The 27,846-nt window shown below is 36.9% G+C and overlaps 2 protein-coding genes across 2 annotated transcripts in view; both read left to right on the plus strand.

Moving 5' to 3' along the window:
- LOC138326496 (terminal uridylyltransferase 7-like) overlaps positions 1 to 988 on the plus strand; it is a 1,064-nt gene extending 76 nt beyond the window's left edge. The window contains exons 2-3 of the mRNA XM_069272594.1: positions 290 to 467; positions 812 to 988. Of these exons, the coding sequence (XP_069128695.1) occupies positions 290 to 467; positions 812 to 957 (324 nt within the window). The 3' untranslated portion in view covers positions 958 to 988. The remainder of the gene's footprint in view (positions 1 to 289; positions 468 to 811) is intronic.
- Positions 989 to 1,763: 775 nt separating this feature from the next.
- LOC138326497 (terminal uridylyltransferase 7-like) lies at positions 1,764 to 27,640 on the plus strand. The gene is given in 22 exon segments (XM_069272596.1): positions 1,764 to 1,975; positions 2,277 to 2,391; positions 6,984 to 7,073; positions 7,446 to 7,617; positions 8,106 to 9,250; positions 9,751 to 9,898; positions 10,129 to 10,215; positions 11,230 to 11,330; positions 11,825 to 11,986; positions 12,584 to 12,673; positions 13,183 to 13,296; positions 13,799 to 13,873; positions 14,160 to 14,228; positions 14,231 to 14,333; positions 14,768 to 14,815; positions 15,345 to 15,433; positions 16,553 to 16,677; positions 17,190 to 17,329; positions 20,521 to 20,675; positions 20,949 to 21,410; positions 22,468 to 22,543; positions 23,106 to 27,640. Coding segments are annotated over 22 exon segments (3,906 nt in total). The 3' UTR covers positions 23,234 to 27,640.
- The last annotated feature ends 206 nt before the right edge of the window (positions 27,641 to 27,846 follow it).

The raw sequence follows: 27,846 nt of genomic DNA on the forward strand, positions 1-27,846 counted from the left end.
GAAAGCACTGAAGTGATATGTGCAGGATGTAGTCAAAGTTTGAAAACCAGAGAAAAGATTACTGTTTCCATTGTCAGACAGATCATTCTTTGGTGGGCGCCAAGATCCCTCTAGAATCTTTTGTTAAATGAATTGCACATTCTTTCTGTATTAACACATGTGTACATGTATTTCATATCAAATAAACATCTTGTAAACTATTTCACTTATTTTCCATGCCTTAATTTCATACTCTGCTGCCCTGTTTTGAACCACTAGTGACAATCATAATGATGTTATATTATATTAGATTAACAAGATAGAGACGTGCCTGGAGAAGATGCCAGTGGTACGATCTGACCAGGTGGCGGCCATTGATAGTCTGCTGGATAGTATCTATACCCAACATGCCCTACAGCAAGATCAGCTAACCTACAGGGCCAAAGTTACCCAGGAACTGGAGGCATTTCTGCGTGAAACACAGCCTGGTATAGCTCCAGTTTATGTATTTTATTTCATCACAAGACTGTAAAGAAAACACTTATGCCTTATCTGATCTAAGACATTTTGATTAAGAGGGGTTTGTTTCTTATAGCTGGTTCGTTTGGTTCTGTTGATTCTGTGAGATAATTTATTTGAATCTATTATCATAACTTTTAAAAGGTGATGTCCTTTATGTTTCATTTGATTGATGGAGAAAGAAACCAAACGAATGAGAGAAAAAATTAACACAAACAAAATTCAAGTTTTATAACAAACAAAATTTAATGAGATAAAGATAATGAAAAAAGAACAATTCAAAATTGTTTCAGATATATATTCTTGTTTACAGAGGTGAGTGTTGTGCTGTATGGCTCTTCACAGACTGGGATAGCTCTGAAAGGCTGTGATGTTAACATGGACCTGCTAGTGAAGGGGGATGTCAGTCAGGCAAAGGCTCTCACTAAGGCTTTCAAGGTCATGAAGGACTCAGGTTAGTATAATGGTGTATCTCTAATGCATTGTGTTTCTCCTGCTGAGTCCATGGTGCTGTTTGTTTATGTATTAGTAAATATTTGTGAAATACAAATCATGACAATTTTTAAAGGCCCACTACCTTTCCGGAGCAAAATTTAAAGGTTTCTTAAAAACATTAATAACAAAAGAAAACATATATCTATGGCTTAAGATGAGGTTACAACACCAAATATATGCAAGATTTCCTGTCTAATATACGATAATAGTGGAGATTCATTTCGCTGTTTTGCCGTCTGGCGCAGTGATAGTCAACTACTATGCGGCATTTAGGACGACGGCGGGAAACATAAAACGACCCGCGTTATGAAAATTAACATTTTATTTATTCTAATTAAACAGTTCTGAAGGTGATGATAAGTGTGTTAGTAAACGTATAGTTAATAACTTCTGCGACTCTACAAAATTATTGATCTCGTTTTACATTCCTATTTTAAAAATTAAAAAGCCGTTTCGGAAAGGTAGTGGGCCTTTAATACAGAACTAAATGTGGGCCTTAAACATCTTCGTGAAGGGTTTTCTTAAAACAACATACGCATTAAAACAAACGTCTATGGTCCAATCATAAATAAAAATGGTCAATTTATTATGTAGAGTTATCTACCCTTAGAAGAAGTATTGATTGTTACGTTATTATATAATTTTAGAAAATCACTTCTTTTGATGTTTTTTTTTTTAGAAAATTCTTGATGTGAAAAGTTAAAAATGGCTATCAGATGCTATGGTTGTGATGATATGAATTGAGGAAAATCTCAGAAATAAACTGAATAATGGAGAATGTTATTATTATTGTAATTTTGTATCAACAGAGAAAAGACTATAAGGATGTGAAGAGTGATTTTTCTCATCAAAGATACCCTGTATCTACTTCTCTCCTGACCGCACCGGGATCGTTACCCTGTCAGCTGAGCCATCACCAGGGCACTGGCCCCACAGACATCCACTTTGCAAAATGTGTATCTACGCAGATATTGACCCTAGGGTCAGAAAGCTGGGAACCGTGTTTAGATACTTTGCTAAGGTTAAGAAATATGTGTACAGTTTATTAGTTAAATGGGTTTAATCATTACTGTATACATATAGTTGTTTCATGTAATGAAGAGGACATTTTGTGATCTCCTTGTGATTACACATTAGTCACTTTCAAACAGCAATAAGCTATACTGGTTAATTAATTTGCCATTCTCTCTATTCTATTTAAATTAGTGAAGATGATCTTGACCACATGATAAAATAGCAAAATTTTATACCCTTCAAATATTTTATATCCTTTCCATCCCCAGATCTGTAAGAGTTGACAAACAAGAAGAGGGCACCCTGCCAGCCTACTGTTACTCCCTGTTGGTTGTGTACTATCTTCAGAAGTGTACCCCGGCTGTCCTACCTGTACTGGACCTGGTAAGTTGTGTACTATCTTACAGAAATGTACCCCAGCTGTCCTACCTGTACTGGACCTGGTAAGTTGTGTACTATCTACAGAAATGTACCCCAGCTGTCCTACCTGTACTGGACCTGGTAAGTTGTGTAGTATCTACAGAAGTGTACCTCGGCTGTCCTACCTGTACTGGACCTGGTAAGTTGTGTACTATCTACAGAAATGTACCCCAGCTGTCCTACCTGTACTGGACCTGGTAAGTTGTGTACTATCTACAGAAATGTACCCCGGCTGTCCTACCTGTACTGGACCTGGTAAGTTGTGTACTATCTACAGAAATGTGTACCCCGGCTGTCCTACCTGTACTGGACCTGGTAAGTTGTGTACTATCTACAGAAGTGTACCCCAGCTGTCCTACCTGTACTGGACCTGGTAAGTAGTGTACTATCTACAGAAGTGTACCCCAGCTGTCCTACCTGTACTGGACCTGGTAAGTTGTGTACTATCTACAGAAGTGTACCCGGCTGTCCTACCTGTACTGGACCTGGTAAGTTGTGTACTATCTACAGGAATGTACCCCGGTGCTGTCCTACCTGTACTGGACCTGGTAAGTTGTGAACTATCTACAGAAGTGTTCCAGCTGTCCTACCTGTACTGGACCTGGTAAGTTGTGTACTATCTACAGAAGTGTACCCCAGCTGTCCTACCTGTACTGGACCTGGTAAGTTGTGTACTATCTACAGAAGTGTACCCCGGCTGTCCTACCTGTACTGGACCTGGTAAGTTGTGTACTATCTGGTAACCCGGCTGTCCTACCTGTACTGGACCTGGTAAGTTGTGTACTATCTACAGAAGTGTACCCCGGCTGTCCTACCTGTACTGGACCTGGTAAGTTGTGTACTATCTACAGAAGTGTACCCCGGCTGTCCTACCTGTTACTGGACCTGGTAAGTTGTGTACTATCTACAGAAGTGTACCCCAGCTGTCCTACCTGTACTGGACCTGGTAAGTTGTGTACTATCTACAGAAGTGTACCCCAGCTGTCCTACCTGTACTGGACCGGTAAGTTGTGTACTATCTACAGAAGTGTACCCCGGCTGTCCTACCTGTACTGGACCTGGTAAGTTGTGAATATCTACAGAAGTGTACCCCAGCTGTCTACCTGTACTGGACCTGGTAAGTTGTGTACTATCTACAGAAGTGTACCCAGCGTCCTACCTGTACTGGACCTGGTAAGTTGTGTACTATCTACAGAAGTGTACCCCGGCTGTCCTACCTGTACTGGACCTGGTAAGTTGTGTACTATCTACAGAAGTGTACCCCAGCTGTCCTACCTGTACTGGACCTGGTAAGTTGTGTACTATCTACAGAAATGTACCTCGGCTGTCCTACCTGTACTGGACCTGGTAAGTTTGTGTACTATCTACAGAAGTGTACCTCGGCTGTCCTACCTGTACTGGACCTGGTAAGTTGTGTACTATCTACAGAATGTACCCCGGCTGTCCTACCTGTACTGGACCTGGTAAGTTGTGTACTATCTACAGAAGTGTACCCCGGCTGTCCTACCTGTACTGGACCTGGTAAGTTGTGTACTATCTACAGAAGTGTACCCCGGCTGTCCTACCTGTACTGGACCTGGTAAGTTGTGTACTATCTACAGAAGTGTACCCCGGCTGTCCTACCTGTACTGGACCTGGTAAGTAGTGTACTATCTACAGAAGTGTACCCCGGCTGTCCTACCTGTACTGGACCTGGTAAGTTGTGTACTATCTACAGAAGTGTACCCCGGCTGTCCTACCTGTACTGGACCTGGTAAGTTGTGTACTATCTACAGAAGTGTACCCCGGCTGTCCTACCTGTACTGGACCTGGTAAGTTGTGTACTATCTACAGAAGTGTACCCCGGCTGTCCTACCTGTACTGGACCTGGTAAGTTGTGTACTATCTACAGAAGTGTACCCCGGCTGTCCTACCTGTACTGGACCTGGTAAGTTGTGTACTATCTACAGAAGTGTACCCCGGCTGTCCTACCTGTACTGGACCTGGTAAGTTGTGTACTATCTACAGAAGTGTACCCCGGCTGTCCTACCTGTACTGGACCTGGTAAGTTGTGTACTATCTACAGAAGTGTACCCCGGCTGTCCTACCTGTACTGGACCTGGTAAGTTGTGTACTATCTACAGAAGTGTACCCCGGCTGTCCTACCTGTACTGGACCTGGTAAGTTGTGTACTATCTACAGAAGTGTACCCCGGCTGTCCTACCTGTACTGGACCTGGTAAGTTGTGTACTATCTACAGAAGTGTACCCCGGCTGTCCTACCTGTACTGGACCTGGTAAGTTGTGTACTATCTACAGAAGTGTACCCCGGCTGTCCTACCTGTACTGGACCTGGTAAGTTGTGTACTATCTACAGAAGTGTACCCCGCTGTCCTACCTGTACTGGACCTGGTAAGTTGTGTACTATCTACAGAAGTGTACCCCAGCTGTCCTACCTGTACTGGACCTGGTAAGTTGTGTACTATCTACAGAAGTGTACCCCAGCTGTCCTACCTGTACTGGACCTGGTAAGTTGTGTACTATCTACAGAAGTGTACCCCAGCTGTCCTACCTGTACTGGACCTGGTAAGTTGTGTACTATCTACAGAAGTGTACCCCAGCTGTCCTACCTGTACTGGACCTGGTAAGTTGTGTACTATCTACAGAAGTGTACCCCAGCTGTCCTACCTGTACTGGACCTGGTAAGTTGTGTACTATCTACAGAAGTGTACCCCAGCTGTCCTACCTGTACTGGACCTGGTAAGTTGTGTACTATCTACAGAAGTGTACCCCAGCTGCCTGTCTGTATTGCCTACCTGTACTGGACCTGGTAAGTTGTGTACTATCTACAGAAGTGTACCCCAGCTGTCCTACCTGTACTGGACCTGGTAAGTTGTGTACTATCTACAGAAGTGTACCCCGGCTGTCCTACCTGTACTGGACCTGGTAAGTTGTGTACTATCTACAGAAGTGTACCCCAGCTGTCCTACCTGTACTGGACCTGGTAAGTTGTGTACTATCTACAGAAGTGTACCCCAGCTGTCCTACCTGTACTGGACCTGGTAAGTTGTGTACTATCTACAGAAGTGTACCCCGGCTGTCCTACCTGTACTGGACCTGGTAAGTTGTGTACTATCTACAGAAGTGTACCCCGGCTGTCCTACCTGTACTGGACCTGGTAAGTTGTGTACTATCTACAGAAGTGTACCCCAGCTGTCCTACCTGTACTGGACCTGGTAAGTTGTGTACTATCTACAGAAGTGTACCCCGCTGTCCTACCTGTACTGGACCTGGTAAGTTGTGTACTATCTACAGAAGTGTACCCCGGCTGTCCTACTACTGTACTGGACCTGGTAAGTTGTGTACTATCTACAGAAGTGTACCCGGCTGTCCTACCTGTACTGGACCTGGTAAGTTGTGTACTATCTACAGAAGTGTACCCCAGCTGTCCTACCTGTACTGGACCTGGTAAGTTGTGTACTATCTACAGAAGTGTACCCCGCTGTCCTACCTGTACTGGACCTGGTAAGTTGTGTACTATCTACAGAAGTGTACCCGGCTGTCCTACCTGTACTGGACCTGGTAAGTTGTGTACTATCTACAGAAGTGTACCCCGCTGTCCTACCTGTACTGGACCTGGTAAGTTGTGTACTATCTACAGAAATGTACCCCGGCTGTCCTACCTGTACTGGACCTGGTAAGTGTGTACTATCTACAGAAGTGTACCTCGGCTGTCCTACCTGTACTGGACCTGGTAAGTTGTGTACTATCTACAGAAGTGTACCCCAGCTGTCCTACCTGTACTGGACCTGGTAAGTTGTGTACTATCTACAGAAGTGTACCTCGGCTGTCCTACCTGTACTGGAACCTGGTAAGTAGTGTACTATCTACAGAAGTGTACCCCAGCTGTCCTACCTGTACTGGACCTGGTAAGTAGTGTACTATCTACAGAAGTGTACCCCAGCTGTCCTACCTGTACTGGACCTGGTAAGTTGTGTACTATCTACAGAAGTGTACCCCAGCTGTCCTACCTGTACTGGACCTGGTAAGTTGTGAAGTATCTACAGAAGTGTACCCTGGCTGTCCTACCTGTACTGGACCTGGTACATTCTCATTGATTAGGATGCTTAATAAACTTAATTCAGTAAGTTCTCTTTGTAATGTTGATCAGGATGCTTGATTAACATAATAGTGTACTGGTTGATAATCACTTGGCACAAGCATCCTTTTGATTCCCTTTGTACTGAAGTTCATATCCTATATTCAAGGTCACCTTCTATAACTTATAAGGAGAGTTCTGCTGTAAATATTTTACTCTGACACTTGAATTGATTTTAAGATGTAATATGCCAAATTGAAAAAAAAAAAAAAAAAAAAAAAAAACCATGTCAAATAATGAATTGCTGCCTGCTGCCAAACACCAAATATAGCCATCTTTATTTGGGAGAAAACTCACTTGAATTCATAATATCCAAAACGGTATAGACACTGGATAGGCTGTGGCCTTGACCTTTGACCTTATGAAATTCTGGTGCCTCTTCTGTATTATAAATAAATGTGCTGTTTCTGTTTTCCAAGGGACTTGACGAAGAAGACAGTAAGTCACCAATGAAAAGAAAGAGGACACCTCCACCAGAAGAGGCAAACTTTTCAAAGATCAAAGAAACAGTTAGTATTTTATTCATATCTTGTTATTATAAAACTCAATTAATGTTCAAATAATTTGTGCCTCTGTGACAGAATACGTCTATGTACATGTATATGAATTATGAAAATAGAACTTTAGTTTGCTAACTTTTTTTGGTTGAAAAATATTTAGCTGATTTTCTATGAAATGATAGATTTTGTATGTATTTTTGATAGAATGAATTGTTGTTTTCCTGTTAGACAAAACTAAATATCACCTTGTGTATAAAGTATCAAGTTTATTAAAGGTATTGTGAACATGTTTAAAACAGCTAGATCTGACACAATGACTTTAACTCACTGCATAAAGTTAAAAAATGCACTAAACCAGAACTGATTACAATTTGATTCCAGGCTGCTAACTGGCGCACTAAGAACACAATGAGTGTTGGTGCCTTGTGGCTGGACATGATGCGGTTTTACTGCCTTGAGTTTGATAACAGCCAGTATGTGATCTCCCTGCGACAAAAAAAATACCTCACAAGGGCTCAAAAGAAATGGAACACAAAGAGGGTTGCTATTGAAGGTGAATAATCGACATATTCAAATGTGACAATTTAGTGTATTTAGGATTTTAAGTGAGTGTTCATTTCAGAAAAGATAGTATAAAGGAGTCGTTAAGAATAATTTTGCGATCCTATGTTTTTGAGTTCTTTTTTGAGTTCTGAGTTTTCCCTTAAAACAACATACATTCAGTTTATACATAGCAGATCCTCATTTTCTCAAAGTGATCTCAACTATATGATAAATTTTAAAGTGATAATGGGGTTTGATTGCTTTGGTGTTAGGGTGTTCAAATACGTTTGAATTAAACAAGGTTGATATATAAAATTGGTTCAGATTGACGAGGTTCAATTATAGTTTGATTTGTAGGTTATTTTACCTTTACCTATTTGAAATAAGCTTATTCAGTGTGTGGAAATATTGAATTAAATTTCTGTTGAAAGAAAATCATGATTTGATGTGATTGAAATTGCTCTCCAAAAGTAATCATGTTGTATTTTATCTCCCTAGATCCATTCTCCACAAAGAGAAATGCTGCTCGGTCTGTGACTAACTACGAGGTTTTCCAATATATCTGGGACTGTCTGAGGAAGTCCTACTACTACTTCAGTCTGCCTACAAACTACAGCAAATTAACAGTCCAACAGAAAGATGTACTTGAGAAGACCAGACTCAAGGCCAAGGCTGAAAGAGAAAGACAGACTAAGGAGGCAAAGTCGAAAGAGAAAGAACAATCGTCACAAAAGAAAAGCGTAGAGAAAGCCGCTGTTGAAGAAGATGAGGAGGAGGTGGATGACGATAACTCGGATGTTGTGATATTAGGCTCATCTGAGGAAGAGCTGGATGATGAAGGTAATGCTATTAAAGTGGAAGACAATGATAAGCATGATGATCGACAGAACACCAGTGGTGTATGTAAGCAACTTGATTTTACATCTACGCAGGGAACAGTGAAAACAGACAAGGAAGATATGTCCGAGGAGTGTGATACAGAGAATAGTGCAGAGAAGGAACAGGAAATTAAACAGGGCACTGATTGTAACACGAAACCTACTGGGGAAGACACGAGTAAATCAAGACAGCTGTCTCAAACAGAAAATACTGAATTAATTGACAGCTGCGGTTGTGATAAAGCCGAGTCTGTCAACCATTCTGATGAGAAATCCTCTAACATTCCTTCGGAATCAGACCAACACAAGGACTCGTTAGTGAGCACCTTATCAGAATTAACATTACAGGATAAAAAGGATAAAGATTCTAGTGAAGTGTGTATTGTTGAAAAATGTGAAAATTTGGTGCTTGATGATGAAAGTGTATGTGAATCCAAAGTAAAAATAGAGGGAAAAACTCAAAATACAATAGCGGATGTGGCTGAATCAAAAGAGGAGGCTACAGATAATAGTCAGGAGGAAAGTGACTCAAAAGAGGATCAAGGTTCTATTAAGGATCCTGAAGTGAATTCGGAAGATGTGGAATGTTCTGTGGAGTCTGATTCAAAGGAAGAAGAATGTACAAAGAAAACAAACAGTAATGAATCTGATTCCAAGAATGTACCATGTACTTCAGAACCGGAACACAATAGCCCAAATTCAGGAGTTGCTCTGGATCTTGAGTATGACTTTGAGTTTTTGGAGAAAAAGTTCACTGATGGAAAGGTAACTGTCTTTTTGACCAAAATTAGTTGGTCTAACCAGTTTATGTAACAATATTAAATATATCATCCTCTCTTCACATTTTTAGTTTTCTTCAAGTTCACTTACCTAAACATGTTACAAGATAAATGACTTCTGAGAACTTGTGTGTATCAATTATATATTTTTAAGTTTTCTTTTACAAAGCTCTGTGATAATCAATTAATAATAATTTTATCCAGGACCCTGTGATCATCAATATTATTTTGTTATCTAGGACCCTGTGATCGTCAATATTATTTTGTTATCCAGGACCCTGTGATTATCAGTATTATTTTGTTATCAAGGACCCTGTGATCATCAGTAATAGTGTTTTTATCCAGGACTCTGTGATCATCAGTACTATTTTGTTATCCAGGACCCTGTGATCATCAGTAATAGTGTTTTTATCCAGGACCCTGTGATCATCAATAATAGTTTTTTATCCAGGACCCTGTGATCATCAGTGCTATTTTTTTATCCAGGGCCCTGTGGTCTTCTGCAGTATCTGTGAGAAGGAAGGTCACCTGAAGAACTCCTGTCCTGACGAGACACTCCCTGACCTCAAACCACTGCCTAAAATGAACAAATCATTTCTTAAAAGTCTTACCAACACAATCAAACAGGTTCCAAGTAAGTTTGGCAGTACAATAATGGATACCGCAGCCTCCCAAAACATATAGACATTCACACACCACAACACTAGTTTGTAAATAAGATGTTAAATCTTATAAATCAAACTAAATGATAAGATATTTTCCAATAGCATATACATATATATGTACCATTGATATTTTATCACATGTTAAGTAATTGTATATGTAGTTGTGATATAACTAAAGAACAGGGTCATTTTTCTGTAGGAGATTTTGCAGTAAAGGATGATGAAATGGAAGACAGAGACGATATCAGGATGGAGCTAGAGGAGTTTATTCAGGAGAGGTTCCCAGGTAGAGATTTTACATTATCGGTTATACTGACAATGTGATGTGGAATTTATTTATTAAGGAGTTCATATCTTGATATTTCCATTCTTCTTTCGGTTTGCTATATAATCTATGTTAAAACAGATGGGAAATATTCGGCTATGAATTCCTATCTGGTCAAGCATATAAATATTTAACGTTTCCGTTGCATCACTAACAATGTATACAATAATATTTGTGCCTATACATAATGGTCAAGTAATTTAAAAGCGTTTTTACAATTGTGCGGTTTTAAATTGCAATAGCATTATCTTGCTTGTTACAATCCATTTTTCGGGGGAATTATATTCAAAAGCTAAATATTATGGCTGTTCCGTATATTGAACTTGGTAACATCAACACTAGCACAATCATGAAATTAAAAAGATATACATAAATAGTTCAGAATTTCAATGATTGTAATGGAAATATAAGTTATAAGCTGTTACCAGATTAGACATACAGTTGATATGAAGCGCATCCGTCAGAAATATAAATATTCATGGCACACGAATGGGTGCTATTAATGTTTCTTCCGGATGGACTTCATATCTACTGTATGTCTAATCTGGTAACAGTTAATTTCTAAATATGCCGTAAGAAAGAACATGCATATATTAGTGAGAAAATAGAGTCAGAGTTCAAAATCTGGCTCAGATAGGATGTCTCCATCTATTGAGACTAGCAAATGATACCAATGTTAAAAGTTATTATACATGTACCTTACAATGTTTATGACGTGACTGGCTGTAAGACCAGCAGAACAGGCCAGTTACTGTGACGTATTGTCCCCTTAATTTTTATATTCCATGCCTACAAATCTTTAACAATGATTTAATTTATGATTTAGACTACTGGTATGATTTCATACCTAAAAATGGCAATTTTTGCAAAATATCCCTTTTCGAACCTTTGACTGATTTAGAGTTTGGAAACCCAGGCTATACAATATTACATTAGTTTTAGAGCTCAGTTTAAGTTTCTTTGTTTAATTTACAGATGCTGAGCTCCAACTATTTGGTTCTTCACACAATGGATTTGGATTTAAACAGAGTGACCTTGACCTATGTTTGACCTTCATGGGAAGGCCCACTGGTGAGGTTGGTACTTTCTGATTACAGTATAATAATTAAAGACACATGTGCTGTGTATGTACTAAGAGTAGAAGTACATCTTTAGCAGCACCCGTGTAAACTCATTATGTTTGTATCAATGTTTAAAAATTTATGAACTTTATAGGTTCCTTCAATAACATATACTGTATAACATAAAATGTTGTTAGAAATTTTAGTTGTTTTCATGGGCTTACTTACAAATACATGTACTTTATAATGTCATACTATCTTCGAAAAAAGAAAATCTGAAACACAAATGTTGGGATCTTTATATTTAGCTTGCCTAGATAAATTTCTGTAAGATTTTGCTCCAATGAATTATTAGTTGCTTGACTTTCCATTTCAACAGCCTGGCAAGTTTTTGTTTATCCGGAAATATCAACAGATAATCTTTTTATTTTGTTTTTACTTTGAATACTGTTTCACCAGAATGCACATTACATCTCTGCCAAATATGGCCTTCATTGTGATTTACTAAGGGTCTGGACCCTGTGACAATAATAGAGGCGGTCACACAGAAGCTGAAGCAGCACAGAGGTCTGTACAATGTGTTTCCTATCACCACCGCCAAGGTCCCCATCGTCAAGTTCAAACACAGACGCAGTCGCTTGGAAGGAGACATCAGCTTTTATAACCTGCTTGTAAGATTTGTTTAGAGAGACATCAGTTTGTATAATTTATAATTTAAGATATCTGTAAGATTCAAGGGAGACATCAGTTTGTATAATTTACCTGTTAGATTTAAGGGAGACATCAGTTTATATAACTTATCTGTTAGATTTAAGGGAGACATCAGTTTGTATAATTTACCTGTTAGATTTAAGGGAGACATCAGTTTGTATAATTTACCTGTTAGATTTAAGGGACATCAGTTTTATAATTTACCTGTTAGATTTAAGGGATACATCAGTTTGTATAACTTATCTGTTAGATCGAAGGGACACATCAGTTTTATATAATTTACCTGTTAGATTTAAGGGAGACATCAGTTTGTATAATTTACCCGTTAGATTTAAGGGAGATATAAGTTTATATAAATTATCTGTAAAAATTTAAGGGAGACATCAGTTTGTAAAACTTATCGGTGGCATGGTATTGACTTTTAGTCCTAATTGACCGGTCACCAGGCAGTATGTAGCTACCATTATTAGTTTTTATATACATTTTGTAATAATTCATTTATATTGAAGATATACAATATTATAAGAGTTTTTGTTGATGATGTTTTCCATCTCCAGGCCCTCTACAACACCAGGATGATCCAGTTATACGCCTCCCTAGATCCCAGAGTACGATGTCTCGGCTACGCATTCAAGGTGTTTGCTAAGGTAAGCTTTATTCTCAGCTCTATCATTTGCAAATGTTCCCTTCATCTTTTCTTTGTCAAATCATAGATAAGTATTTATTTCTTAGATTTTATAAAGCAAGTTTTAAAAACTTTCTTTGTTAAAAACTTTTTACATACAAAGCAAATAAAATGCATAATGATAATTATCTTGTATTAAAAAAAACTTAACACTTTGAAATATTTAAAGTCAAGATACGTTTTAAGATTTGAAAGAAACTATTTTGTTCTCTGTTCATTGATTCCTGCATCATGTCATTTTTATAATCATGACACCACAATGGCCGTATTGTTTTTATGACATATATATGTAAAACTATAACTATATTGACAAATTCTTTAGATTGATGAAAATAGGAATGACAGTTATTATAAAACTAAGTAATAGATTGATACATGATGTGATCTTATATGGTCATGCAAATCTTGTCACATAAATGATACAATATATATATTAATGTAATGCTTAAATCCCTTTTGGTTAACGTACAGATTTGTGAGATTGGTGATGCCTCGAGAGGAAGTCTGTCCTCCTACGCCTACATCCTCCTCCTTATCTACTACCTCCAGCAATGTAAACCAGCAGTCCTACCTGTCCTACAGGAGGTGTGTTCTCTTTCTGCCTGAACCGTTTGATATGACATTCCTTTCACTCTTTAATAGTAGTTTTCTTTTTATAAATGACCAGGCCTCGATTCCTCCAAACAAACTTTAGTCAAAAACTGACTTAAAATCAAAAGTATTCATAGTTATATAAGGTAAAAAAACTTTAGTTTTGACTTAAGTCTGAACTCTTGTTTCTAGAAATCGGAGCCAGGCCCTTGAATTCCTTACAGTTGTTAATCCTGGTATCTAAAATGGGAATAATTCACATACCATGTGACACCCGATAACGCTTTTGCAGGACTAATGTATCTATAGTGATGGAATGACGTTGTACAATGACATCCCGCGCTAACATCATTTCAGCGGGAAAATAACAAAGAGTGACGTTCCATCACCTTTGGAGATACTAGTACCACACAAACGTTATCAGGTATCACCTGGTATGTGAATTATTCCCATTAAATACAAATGTGTTGACACTAGAATTGTATCTACATTACAGCTGTACCCCGGGAGGAAGCCAGAGAGGATTGTAGATGGCTGGAACACGTGGTACTTTGAAGATGTGGATACATTGGTAAATATTACCTTTGTTTTCAGTGCAAACATTGTTAAGATGTCTGCTTGGTGGTAATATATATATATATATATAAATATTGAAATATGGAAATCAAAGTGTCTGGCAACTCTGAATGTCTGAATTTATATCATTGTGCTTACTTGGATATTCTTTGGTAACATTGTAATAACTTTTAACTTGAAACCACTACTTTCAAATATGAAAGCTGATTTCAAGCTCAATACCAGTAATTCTCAGCATCGATGGATAATGATACTGATTTTATTTAATTTCAACATTTCAGCCTAAAATTTGGAAGTGCAAGAACCAGCAGAGTTTGGGAGAGTTATGGTTGGGCATGTTTGTTTTCTACACACAGAAGAGTTCTCCATCAAGGATAACGTTGTGTGTATCAGGATGTCGGAGCCTCTCACACGGTTTGAGAAGTTGTGGAATGGCAAGTGTATAGCCATCGAGGGTAAGTACAGCTGGTATAGATAGGGATTTAAGTTACAAGTGCTAGAAACAGTTTGTGAACGGTATAAGTTGTAGATTAAAAATCATTGTCATTAGTTTCATCACATTTTAAAACAAAAGAGTATGTTAATTTAAGGTTTGGAATTATACAAAATGAGATACATATTATACTTGTTGATTAGGCTACACTCTATACAAGGGTCTATAGCTCCCCTCATCTGGATTTATGTTTGATCTATATCCTAATTATTAAGAGATTCAATGTTTAGGTATAGTCATTTTTTCAGAGTATAATTAAATCCTTGATTCAAATGAGAAATTAGTTTTGTCTAGAGTTTTCAACTGTTAGTAAGTTCTTGAATGCTTAGAATAACATTTGTGTACAATATTGCCGTGATGTTGTGATATGGTTTATGACCTTTCTTTGTTTTTCAGATCCTTTTGATCTGGGGCATAATCTTGGTGGAGGTCTATCACGGAAGAGTAAGTATTGCCTTCTTACAAATGGTTTTACCTTACACAGTCCTAAAAACATGCAGCATGGAATTGACCAAAAATAGATTCTATTGATCTTTCTGAAAGCAATGTTTATATTTCAGATATATGTTTTTAGTGTTAGTTTTATATTTTAGCACTGTTTATGATGAAGTTTACTTTCTATTAACTATTACATGTAATTAAAAAACAACGTAATTTTGAAGCAGTGCACCTGTCGTAGAGGATTTAGAAAGCTTTAAAACTTTGTTAGTTCCAGATTCAGTTATAGGAAACACGTTCTCTTTTGAGGGTATGAAGTTTGTGTATCCAGGTTTTTATGTACCCGCTATGAAATGAACTTATACTGTTACTCCTGTCTTGTTTCTCTTTTCTCCTTCTGTCCTTTACAGTTTTGTCCTAGTCCTGTTATGTTCCAATGTAATATTTAAGTGCATGATTTATGTCATAGACATTTCTAACTCAATATGTTACAAACTTTTATCAACATTTTCTCTGTTATTTCCTCCATATCTAGTGAACCAGTACATTATGAAGACATTTATCAGAGGTCGAGAGCTGTATGGCACGCCTGCAGAATTACCAAAGTCTTGCACAGCTCCTGCGGTAAGTTTACTAGCCCAGTGCATGCTCCGTCATCCATCCTTCCGTCCGTTTACAATTCATGTTACTGCTATTTCTCAGAAAGTGCTGAAGTGATCATTCTAGTTTCACATATAGGTTTCCCTAGGGTCCTAGTTGTGCATATTGCATGTTGGGACTGATCGGTCAACAAGATGGCCACCAGGCAGCCATCTTGAATTTTGATAGTTAAAGTTTGTTACCGCTATTTCTCGGAAAGGATCATTTCCAAATTTCATATGTAGGTTCCCCTAAGGCCCTAGTTACTCATATTGCATTTCGGATTTTGGGACGGATCGGTCAACAAGATGGCCGACCAGCCGTCATCTTAGATTTTGGTAGTTGAAGTTTGTACCGCTATTTCTCAGAAAGTAATGAAGGGATCTGTCTCAAATTTCATATCTATGTTCCCCTAGTTGTGCTTATTGCATTTTGGGTTTGATGAGTCAACAAGCTGGCAAAAAGGCCGCCATCTTGGATTTTGATAATTTAGGTTTGTTACTGCTATTTCTCAGAAAGTACTGGAGAGATTTTTCTCTAATTTTATTTGCAGGTTCTTCTAGGGACCTATTTCTGCCTATTGCATTTTGGGACTGCCACCATCTTGGATTTTGATGGCTTTAAGTTTAAAAAGCAGAGAACATAAGTTTAAGTTTGAAAAACAGAGAAAAGAAGTTTAAGTTTGAAAAGCAGAGAAAAGATCCCTCTTTCATTTGTTAGACAAAGATCATTCTTTGGTGTGCGCCCAGATCCCTCTGGGATCTTTTGTTTGTAGTATAACTGCAGTGAACCCACAATAATCCGGGCAGAAATCGTCCAGAAATCTCACAATCTAAACAAAATATTTGAAAACGGATTTGACCATTAATTGACTAAATCTGGAAATCTGGAAACTTTGCAGTCCAGTTGAGTTGGGCTGAGGACACAAGTATTCGTATTATCCAGGATCCACTGTGTTATATTCTTATTTAAATAAAATTTTCCCAATTTGTGACATGACTTTCTTTCTATGGACTTAATAATAAAATGGTCATTTTTGTGACAGGATTATTTCCCTTCTTTTACTAGGGACTTAATAATATATTGACCATTTTTATGTGACAGGAATATTTCTTTGACAAGACCAAGCTGTCTCAAGGTGCTCCTCCAAGTGACCGGTGCTGTCGGGTGTGTAACAAGATCGGCCACATTGCCAAGGAGTGTCCAAAAGTCCTTCAAAGGAAAGAAAGGTGATTTCACTTCTCAGAGTTTGCTTTATTTCTGCTGTTTTATGTCTTTTGCACTGCAACAAGTGTACAGCTTAGGAAAACAATGTATAACTAATACCTATCAATTGTGTCAATTAGGTTTCAAACTCGACACCCATAGTTTATTAGCAGTATTAAAGATTTTAAGCTCTGTTGACTAATAATCACAAAAGATTTTCTGAAGTCAGTAAAGTGATCAATGAACATGGATTTAACTTTGTCTTTTATGAGTCACCTAACAATCAATTACTGTAAGTACTGTAAGTATGCATATTTTAGTCATTATCAAATCTCAGGGTCTTTTCAGCATAAATTTTGTTCTAGATTAGGATTGCACAAATGCATTTTCTCTGGATTAAAAGAACATTTATGTACTATGGGTTGTGAATAGAGAACAAAACCTAAAAACTTAGCTAATTACTAGTTCAATATCTGGTCTTTGTGCTTTCTCATAAATATCAAATTTGTTTTTGCTTTTTTTTTTTTTTATTCAGAGAAGAAAGAGAGAAATTCAAAAACTTCAGATCAAAAGATAAAAAACAACAAAGGGATGATGGTCCAAGAAATAACATGGAGGAACAAGGTCACTTCATGGACAAGAATATGTCTCAGGGGCAATACAACCAACCAAAAGGTAAGTATCCCATCTTCACTGTATGGTCATGTTAACTGCAGGCATCTTGCATTTACTGTAAGGTCATGTTAAATGTAGGCATCCCATCTTCACTGTATGGTCATGTTAACTGCAGGCATCTCGCATTTACTGTAAGGTCATGTTAAATGTAGGCATCCTATCTTCACTGTATGGTCATGTTAACTGCAGGCATCTCGCATTCACTGTAAGGTCATGTTAAATGTAGACATCCCATCTTCACTGTATGGTCATGTTAAATGTAGACATCCCATCTTCACTGTATGGTCATGTTAAATGTAGGCATCCCATCTTCACTGTATGATCACATTAAATGTAGGCATCCCATCTTCACTGTATGGTCATGTTAAAGATAGGCATCCCACATTCGCTGTCCCACATTCATTGTATGGTCACATTAAAGGTAGGCATCCCAACTTCACTCTATGGTCACATTAAATGTAGGCATCCCATCTTCATTATATGGTCACATTAAATGTAGGCAACCCATCTTCACTGTATGGTCATGTTAAATGTAGGCATTCCATCTTCACTGTATGGTCAGGTTAAATGTAGGCAATCCATCTTCACTGTATGGTCACATTAAATGAAGGCATCCCATCTTCACTGTATGGTCACATTAAATGTAGGCATCCCATCTTCACTGTATGGTCACGTTAAATGTAGGCATCCTGTCTTCACTGTATGGTTACCTTAAATGTAGGCATCCTATCTTCACTGTATGGTCATGTTAAATGTAGGCATATCACATTCACTGTATGGTCATGTTAAATGTAGACATCCCATCTTCACTGTATGGTCATGTTAAATGTAGGCAACCCATCTTCACTGTATGGTCATGTTAAATGTAGGCATCCCACATTCGCTGTCCCACATTCATTGTATGGTCACATTAAAGGTAGGCATCCCACATTCACTGTCCCACATTCATTGTATGGTCACATTAAAGGTAGGCATCCCATCTTCACTGTATGGTCATGTTAAATGTAGGCATCCCATCTTCACTATATGGTCACATTAAATGTAGGCAACCCATCTTCCCTGTATGGTCATGTAAACGTATGCATTCCATCTTCTCTGTATGGTTACGTTAAATGAAGGCATCCCATCTTCACTGTATGGTCACGTTAAATGAAGGCATCCCATCTTCACTGTATGGTCACATTAAATGTAGGCATCCCATCTTCACTGTATGATCACATTAAATGTAGGCATCCCATCTTCACTGTATGGTCACGTTAAATGTAGGCATCCTGTCTTCACTGTATGGTTACGTTAAATGTAGGCATCCCATCTTCACTGTATGGTCATGTTAAATGTAGGCATCCCATCTTCACTGTATGGTCATGTTAAAGGTAGGCATCCCACATGCACTGTCCCACATTCATTGTATGGTCACATTAAAGGTAGGCATCCCACATTCACTGTCCCACATTCATTGTATGGTCACATTAAAGGTAGGCATCCCATTCTTCACTGTATGGTCACATTAAAGGTAGGCATCCCACATTCACTGTCCCACATTCATTGTATGGTCACATTAAAGGTAGACATCCCATCTTCACTGTATGGTCATGTTAAATGTAGGCATCCTGTCTTCACTGTATGGTCACGATAAATGTAGGTATCCCATCTTCACTGTATGGTCACGATAAATGTAGGCATCCCATCTTCACTGTATGGTCATGTTAAATGTAGGCATCCAATCTTCACTGTATGGTCACGTTAAATGTAGGCATCCTGTCTTCACTGTATGGTTACGTTAAATGTAGGCATTCCATCTTCACTGTATGGTCACGTTAAATGTGACATATCACATTCACTGTATGGTCACGTTAAATGTAGGCATCCCATCTTCACTGTATGGTCACATTAAATGTAGTCATCCCATCTTCACTGTATGGTCATGTTAAATGTAGGCATCCCATCTTCACTGTATGGTCACGTTAAATGTAGGCATACTATCTTCACTGTATGGTTACGTTAAATGAAAGCATCCTATCTTCACTGTATGGTCACGTTAAATGTAGGCATCCCATCTTCACTGTATGGTCACATTAAATGTAGGCATCCCATCTTCACTGTATGGTCACGTTAAATGTAGGCATCCCATCTTCACTGTATGGTCACATTAAATGTAGTCATCCCATCTTCACTGTATGGTCACGATAAATGAAGGCATATCACATTCACTGTATGGTCATGTTAAATGTAGGCATCCCATCTTCACTGTATGGTCACGTTAAATGAAGGCATCCTATCTTCACTGTATGGTCACGTTAAATGTAGGCATCCCATCTTCACTGTATGGTCACATTAAATGTAGGCATCCCATCTTCACTGTATGGTCATGTTAAAGATAGGCATCCCACATTCGCTGTCCCACATTCACTGTATGGTCACGTTAAATGTAGGCATTCCATCTTCACTGTATGGTCATGTTAAATGTGACATATCACATTCACTGTATGGTCACGTTAAATGTAGGCATCCCATCTTCACTGTATGGTCACATTAAATGTAGTCATCCCATCTTCACTGTATGGTCACGATAAATGAAGGCATCCTATCTTCACTGTATGGTCACGTTAAATGCAGGCATCCAATCTTCACTGTATGGTCACGTTAAATGTAGGCATCCCATCTTCACTATATGGTCATGTTTAATGCAGGCATCCCATCTTCACTGTATGGTCACGTTAAATGTAGGCATCCCATCTTCACTGTATGGTCACATTAAATGTAGACAACCTATCATTATGATAATCGTTTGTTCCTTCTTAATGTAGAAAATTAACCAAAACTTTGTGGTCTATCCATAGTTAGTTAAATCATGACTCCATAGACAACTCATTCAACAGTGACCCTTCACTAATATTCCGATACCTATTCTAACAATAGTTCCTATAAATAGACAGAGGCATGATACATCCTAAAAGAATTATAGTGAAATATGTATATAACGACAACCTAAAGGACAAAGAAAAAAGGCATTAATAGCCAATTTGCAAATAGTCTATATACAAAGGTTGAAGAGTGTTGAAATTAATCCTTTTGCAACAACAGAAATTGATCTATGTAAGCAGATGGTCTTTTTATAAAGGTAGTCTTTAAGGCATGTTTTATTGTAGTAGATTAACTGTTGATACACATATTAATATCTTTTATAACAGGCCTGAGAAGGTCAAAATCAGAACCCAATGATCCTGATAATGACCCGGATTGGCGTCGTCAAGGAAACCCACAGCAATACAACAATTCTAACAATGGTCAACGATATCAGCAGCAACAACCGCAGCAGCAGCGCCACATGGCCAGTCAGCCGAGGGTTTGTATACATTACAGATGTATACCTGTTAGAGGTGACTTTGTTGACTAAACATTATGTCATTGTTGAGTCGGTGTCTATTTTCTCATATTAATATGGAGAGAGATAACACTGGTACTGTTAAAGAAGAACTATCTACATACAAGTAAAATGATGATATAAGATATATAAAAAAATTAGATGCAAATTATAGGTTTATCAATTGATTGTTGTAGTTTCTTTGATCAATGAAATTAGGCTGACAGAATGCATTGTATGAGTTGATTGTTTCAGAATATCCCAATTCCGTTTGGTCACCCAGGATCTCCCAGACAGAGGCCTTTTATTGGCGGTAGTCCTCAGGGCAATTATCGTGGAAGTCCACGGTCCAATGCAAATCTGTCGGACTCATACCCACCACCTAGACAAACTATATCGCCAATGAAAGGTCACGACCCTAGACCAGTATCATCTCCTAAACAGATCGGCCGACCTCAGTACCAGGAGGGTTACATGTCCACTAGTCCAAACAAGGGCATGTCGGGTCATCCCTGGATGAATCAGTTCATGCAGAATCCGCAGCGAATGCCTCAGCAGCAGCGACACCACCAGGGGACGCCACCAAACCCATTTCCTGTATGGCAACTATCACACTCACCTCATGCATGCCCATCTCCATCACTATCGACATCGCCATTGGCAACTAACTCTGCCTTTGTCAGCACTAACTTTCTTGCTTCCACTGGTAACATGGTGGTGAGTCAGCTCGCTCGCAATCCTCTGTTACACTGGTACTCTGTGTCACTCATAACTACCACAGCTGACACAGAGTAGACTTATGTCTTACATTGGTCTGTTATAAAAGCAAGGAATGTCTCAAACCTAGTGTCAGAATTTGACTTTCTAGTATTAGGCTGGCAAACAAACTTCTTACATGAGGGTTGAGCATCCCCTGGTGACCAAACAGACTCATATTTGATTGTTTTTCTCACACACTTGTTACAGAAATGTGATTTTAAGTGGTTGTTGAAAAAAAATCTCATCTTGCCATAAACAATGCTTCCTTGAAATGTAAGACGAAAACTGTCTGTTATAATATCTGACATGATTCATTGCAGTATGTGAGAATATATCTTACTTCTTACTTCTCTACAACATTAATAAATATGTTGGTATTATGGTATATACGCCATGTACCAAACATTTTATTACAGTTAACCTGAATATTACTCACATGGATTTATACATGTGAACTTTATCTATATTAGGCTCACCTACTCTTGGTGTAAGTGCACTTGGCTTGTACTGTAAACTTTGATGTCAGTCCACCACTAACGACTAGCTATATCAAACACAAGTTTTTCTTTGAGTAACTTTTCAAAAATTATGAATTTCGTGACCCAATACATACTTCATGTGTTGCTCTTGTTGCATGCTGGGCGAAGGTTTTTTTGTTAAAAACAAATGTCGACCTTGCCCTTCAATAAAAAACTAAGAGAAACTTGTGAGCTGTTCATAGCCATTTGTCTGTTGTCTTAGTTTTATTTTTTATTTCACTACTAACCATATATTATATCGTGTAAAATTTCCAATAATAATACTGTAAGCCGACTTATTTTAGTGTATACTTAATTTAGCATTTTCATACATAACAACTTTTATTTACGCAGTTATCTCCCCCTTTGAACCCCATTCAAGCATTTCGATACAGATTTTATTGGTCTGTTCTTAGAAATAGAATAGTAACTGATAATTGATACCAACATTATTTAAATCATGAGTATATTTGATTTATTCTGTACTTATTTTTCAGAACATTCCTCCTGGTTCGTCACCAAGGCAAGTTTCAATGTCAGCCAGTCCAGGTAACCATGGGCCTCCAAATATAGGTAAGCCTCTCTATTGAGGAAAAAATAGGTGTTGATCAGAAATGAAGTGGGTGTTAGGAACCAGATCTTTAATACTCAATGTACTGCTGGATTTAAGTTTTCTTTTTCTCTTTAGTCCAGTTTACCAACCTGAACACTATTCAGTTTTGAACATTAGAAAAATCACAACTTTTGAAAAATGACCATGTTTCTAATATAAGTGAATTGTACAGAGGCTCTGTCACATAAGTGTTCAGTTTCTAGTTGATGGACCTTCTCTCTAGAAGATTATTTTGTAATTTTTTCGCAAAATGTGTTTGAAAGCACAAAATACCATACATTTTCTGTATCTATGGCTTATCACACAGCTATTTATTTTACAAGAGATTTATTTCTTCATGTTAGACTTTAGATATGGTAAACATAGATTCTATCAGTAAAACAGACAGAACCACAGTTGTTGACCAATAAAGTTATTTACCCCTGACCTGTAAAACGTAACAAAATGTATTTAGTCTTCGGAATAGTTCTATTTATTGTAGGTAAGTAATTCTGTCAGTTCAAGTGTTTTTTCTATATGTAGGTGTGTCCATACCCAACGACCAATATCGTCAATCTAGTCACCCTGGCAACCAGGGAGGAGGATCCAGAGGGGGCTCCAATCAAAGACATAATTATAAACAATATACCAATCAACAGAGGAGGAAGTGAAACTTGAGTACGCATACAAATTGTCTGTCAGTCAACAGGACAAAAATGTCATCCACCTGTCAACAGCAAAATAAAAAAAGAAAAAAAAATCTTTCAAAATATGTTCCAGTCTATAAAGTAGGGCACTTTCTAAATTGGACAATATCATATAAGTTGGTTGTCAGTCAACAGAGAAGGGATTTAATGTTAGAGACTTTGTTGTACGAACTGACAAATTTCTTATGGTACAGTTTGTCCAGATCATTATCAACAAGTCAAGCAGTAACAAGGAGAAACGATGTTATAAAAAAAAAGGTTGACGTGAAGCTGATCAGTTGTGAATGTCTTCCTAATCTCTTACAAGTAAGAAATATAAAAGGAATACGGCTGTAAGAGAGGAGACTATTTCAGTAATTGTGTACAAGTTGTCTGTACAGGTGTAGTGGAATATTTTGATACGCTGACGAGCAGCTCGGGATACAAGTTAGGCTCACTGTTATTTTCATGTTTGCCAAATTTTTATTTGATTAAATCTTCATTAATAATTTCATGTCAGGATTTTTTTTTCAGATTGATTATGTCAAATACTTCTACATATAAATTTATCCAATTCATTGTACGTATTGATATCATAAATTTTGACATTGTTTTTAGACAAATTTTGAACACAGGTGTAAAAATTCTGGAAAATTAAAATGTATTGTATGATGTGTAATGTGAGAGGTGCATTAACTTGTTTTATGTAAAATGTTTGAGTGAGGAAAATTGTTAGGTAATGGTTATGGAAAAATTAGCTTGTACATTGTTTTTTCTGTCTCATGAATTATAGAGTAAAAAAATCTTAGATAAATTCTTTCACTGAATATTAAATTAATTGTTTGTGCTTTTTTTATAGTTTTGTTTTTTTGCCATGTACAATTTTTTTGTTTTGTTAATTTGAATTTTAATTTGTTGAAATCATTAAACATGTTGACCTTCAATGAGATTTGGCAGCTTTGTGCAGAAATTCAATATATTACTCTCATCAGTCAACTGTATCCAAACCTCATCTTTTGACTAACAATGTTTTAAAAATGCAAATTGTCACAAAAATTGTTATCAAGAAAACTTTATTTCATATCACATTATAGTGCTTAACATAATATCTAATATCAAAAGCATAAAAGGAAAATTTAGCATTTATAACATTAAAAGGATTTGCATAAGTTATTGATTAATCTGGTTAATTAGTATTTTGTACTCATATTAATCTTTCAGTCAAGTACACAGACTTTATTATTCCTGGCCAAATTTTACTTTTAACTCCATCCAACTTCACTTGAATACTTGGATGACCTTGAGTTCAACCACAGTCCAAACAATTAGATGCTAAGGTTCCATTGTAGATTTTGTATTCAAATTTAAAAAAGACACCAATATATTTTGAAGTTATACCTAAATCCTTTATGCTATGGTAGCTACACCTTTTTAATAGTTTTTTTTATTACTACTGGAACATAGAAAAAGGAAAATACAGCAGTTTTATGTAGAAATTTCAACTTTGAAAATTCATGTCTAGAAAGTTACCTGTTGATTTTACTGTTGTTATTAAAGTTGTTGGAATAGATTTTATACAAATATATTCATTTAAATACTTTTTATATAGTTGTAAATCTAGCCAATTGTTAAAAAAGGGGGAAAATACTAAAAAAAAATGCTTTTTTATGCATTTTGAATGGTGGCTCTGTCAGTTTTGGTCTAGTTTTTTGTTTTGTTTGTCATATTCTGTAGAAAAAAATAAGAATGATCAGCAAATTCTTTTGGGAAAAAAAAGATGATTGATTTTACACTAAATATAAACTATGAAATTAGCTCTACATATTTCAAATCTAAACACTGCATACAATGTACTTCTCATTTAATGTTTTCTTTTTTCATTTTCTATGCACTTGCTATATAACATTTTTCCTGTATTTCATTCTGAAGCATGCATGTTATAATTAATTTCCTGTTATTTTCAAAGTACGTTGTATATCAATGTTTTGCAAAATTACAAAAATATTCATTTAAAGATAATTATCTACAGAATGATTATTTTCACATAGATATACCAGTTCTTTAGAACAGTTAACTTACTGACAACATAACTCAATGTTTATTTCCTTAAAATGAACTCGTTCAGAAGCAGATTGCATTCTGTTTGATTCACCAATATTTATAAGTTTGCATGGCAACCATAATTTATCCATGTATAAGCTTGGCTATGTTTGACAGTTCAATCTACCATGATTTATCCATGTATAAGCTTGGCTATGTTTGACAGTTCAATCTACCATAATTATCCATGTATAAGCTTGGCTATATTTGACAGTTCAATCTACCATAATTATCCATGTATAAGCTTGGCTATATTTGACAGTTCAATCTACCATAATTATCCATGTATAAGCTTGGCTATATTTGACAGTTCAATCTACCATAATTATCCATGTATAAGCTTGGCTATATTTGACAGTTCAATCTACCATAATTATCCATGTATAAGCTTGGCTATATTCGACAGTTCAATCTACCATAATTATCCTTGTATAAGCTTTTGAAATCCGCAAATATTACTTTTTCATTGTGAACACGTTTTAAAATGAAAAATGGTAAATTCAGTGGCCATGAAAGAAAGTTGGTGCATGGTGTATCTAGCATTATGTAGTTATAAACATTTATTCTCAGTGGCAATTCCTGGTAATACATATCCTAAGTACATTCCTGTGGTACATCCTGATGTTTGTAGTGTTGATTTTGTAGTTTGAAGGAATTTTTATGTAAATATTAGAATTACCTTAGAACTCTTGTCGTAGAATTCCTTTGTTTTAATACCCACATAATTCACAGGCACTTGATTGTAAAAATAATTAATTCATGGTATATATTATGTGCATATATTAAGTGTATTAGCAGACTAGAAGTGCCTGTGAACCATTTACATGTGTTGTAAGAATAATTTTTGTCTTTATGTCAAACCATCTGTCAGTCCACTCCAGTACATACAGTCACATTATACAAGTTTGTTTCACTGTCACAGTTATTTCGAGGCCCATTTTGTATTTGTTGACCTAACACATATGGTTGACAAGTGACCACTGCTGAAGCAAGTCAAATGTATTATTTTCACATGCCAAGTGAGATAACTTCATTGTTCAACTGTGTTCAAAAGTGTTTGAAACTTGTAGCAGAATTTTCAACTGACTGTAACCTTGAAACTGTGAAACAACTTGACAAGTGCCTTAGTAAAATATCATATGATGAACTCTTCACCACTGAAGACCATTTACTAGGTGAATGAGTAAAACAAATAGATACAAATGTCATTTCTTTCTTAAAAATCCTACAACTCTATCCAGAAATATAGATGTTGCAATCTGGGGCAATCTTGGGCCATGAACCATTTAATTTGTCAAGAATCCATACCAGACATCGGCATCTTGCCGTGTGAGTTGGCACAAGGCTTGTTGAGAGCTGATCAGCCAAACGTCTGCCTGATCATGAAGTATGAACAGTCCATGTCCAGAGGCATGGTTTTTCACATCAAGGTTTTTTCCAGTTCCTGTAATTGTGTCCCCTTCATGTGATTTCCTTCACAATTCAGCCATTTTTGTTCTTCACAATGTCAGAAGTAATGGCCTAGATTCCACATCCTTCCCTTAACAACGACTGTTTTTAGTGTCCTTTTTTCCCCATCGTTTCCACATTTTCCAATGTATACTTGTTTTACATACAACCTTATATACCTGTTTTTTTTTTATATTACCCAAATGCTAGCGACTTAAACAGGAATCCAAATTTTTAATGTTACCAGGAAACCAGTTCTTAATCGACAGGTTCAATATCTTGAGTCATTTTTCCATGACATATTCTAAGGCTATAAAACCTTACAGGGATGATTGTATCACATTGTAGATACATGTATAGGAACCAAACTAAAAGTGAAAATATACATGCTATGTAATGGCAAGCCTTCGAGGCTCTTGTTTACACAATGTATATTCTATCTACCATAGAGAGTGGAAGTGAACCTATAGGCTTGCACTATTGATGTCACTTCACATTCAACTGCATTCTCTACTAACAAGACGAAGGAATTTGACGTTTCTATCAATGCTTGAACATAAGAGTATCTGTATATGTTAGGTTTGCCATTGCCTTTTGACCTCAGAAAGATAGATTTGCACTTTTCTTTGTCCATTATAACATGAAGTTGGAGTAGCAGTGCTAATGTCAGTTTTAACTGATCCATTTTATCACAGATTGTTTTACTTCTCAATGAAATAAAAAGTTTTATTCATTTACCGATAATGAATATGTAAATATTTTATTGACATTACAATACAAACATAAAATGTGACTGAATGTATTGAAAAATTATTAAAATAAATTTGTAAAAAGGATGCAGCATGAACTTTGTTTCTGTTGTTTTTGTAAACAAAGTCAACCCTATTTTCCACTATCTAAAGGTTATCTGACAACTATAGTATTGTATGTGTGTATGTCTACCTATGATCCTGTGTGCTAATACCTCGTTGTCATTGGATGATCTTGGAAATATCTTAGTATCCTCTGTGAAATGCGTTTTCGGGGGATATTAATTGGGCTTTGTCCGT

The sequence above is a fragment of the Argopecten irradians genome, chromosome 6, assembly GCF_041381155.1.
Source record: "Argopecten irradians isolate NY chromosome 6, Ai_NY, whole genome shotgun sequence".
Lineage (NCBI taxonomy): Eukaryota > Metazoa > Mollusca > Bivalvia > Pectinida > Pectinidae > Argopecten > Argopecten irradians.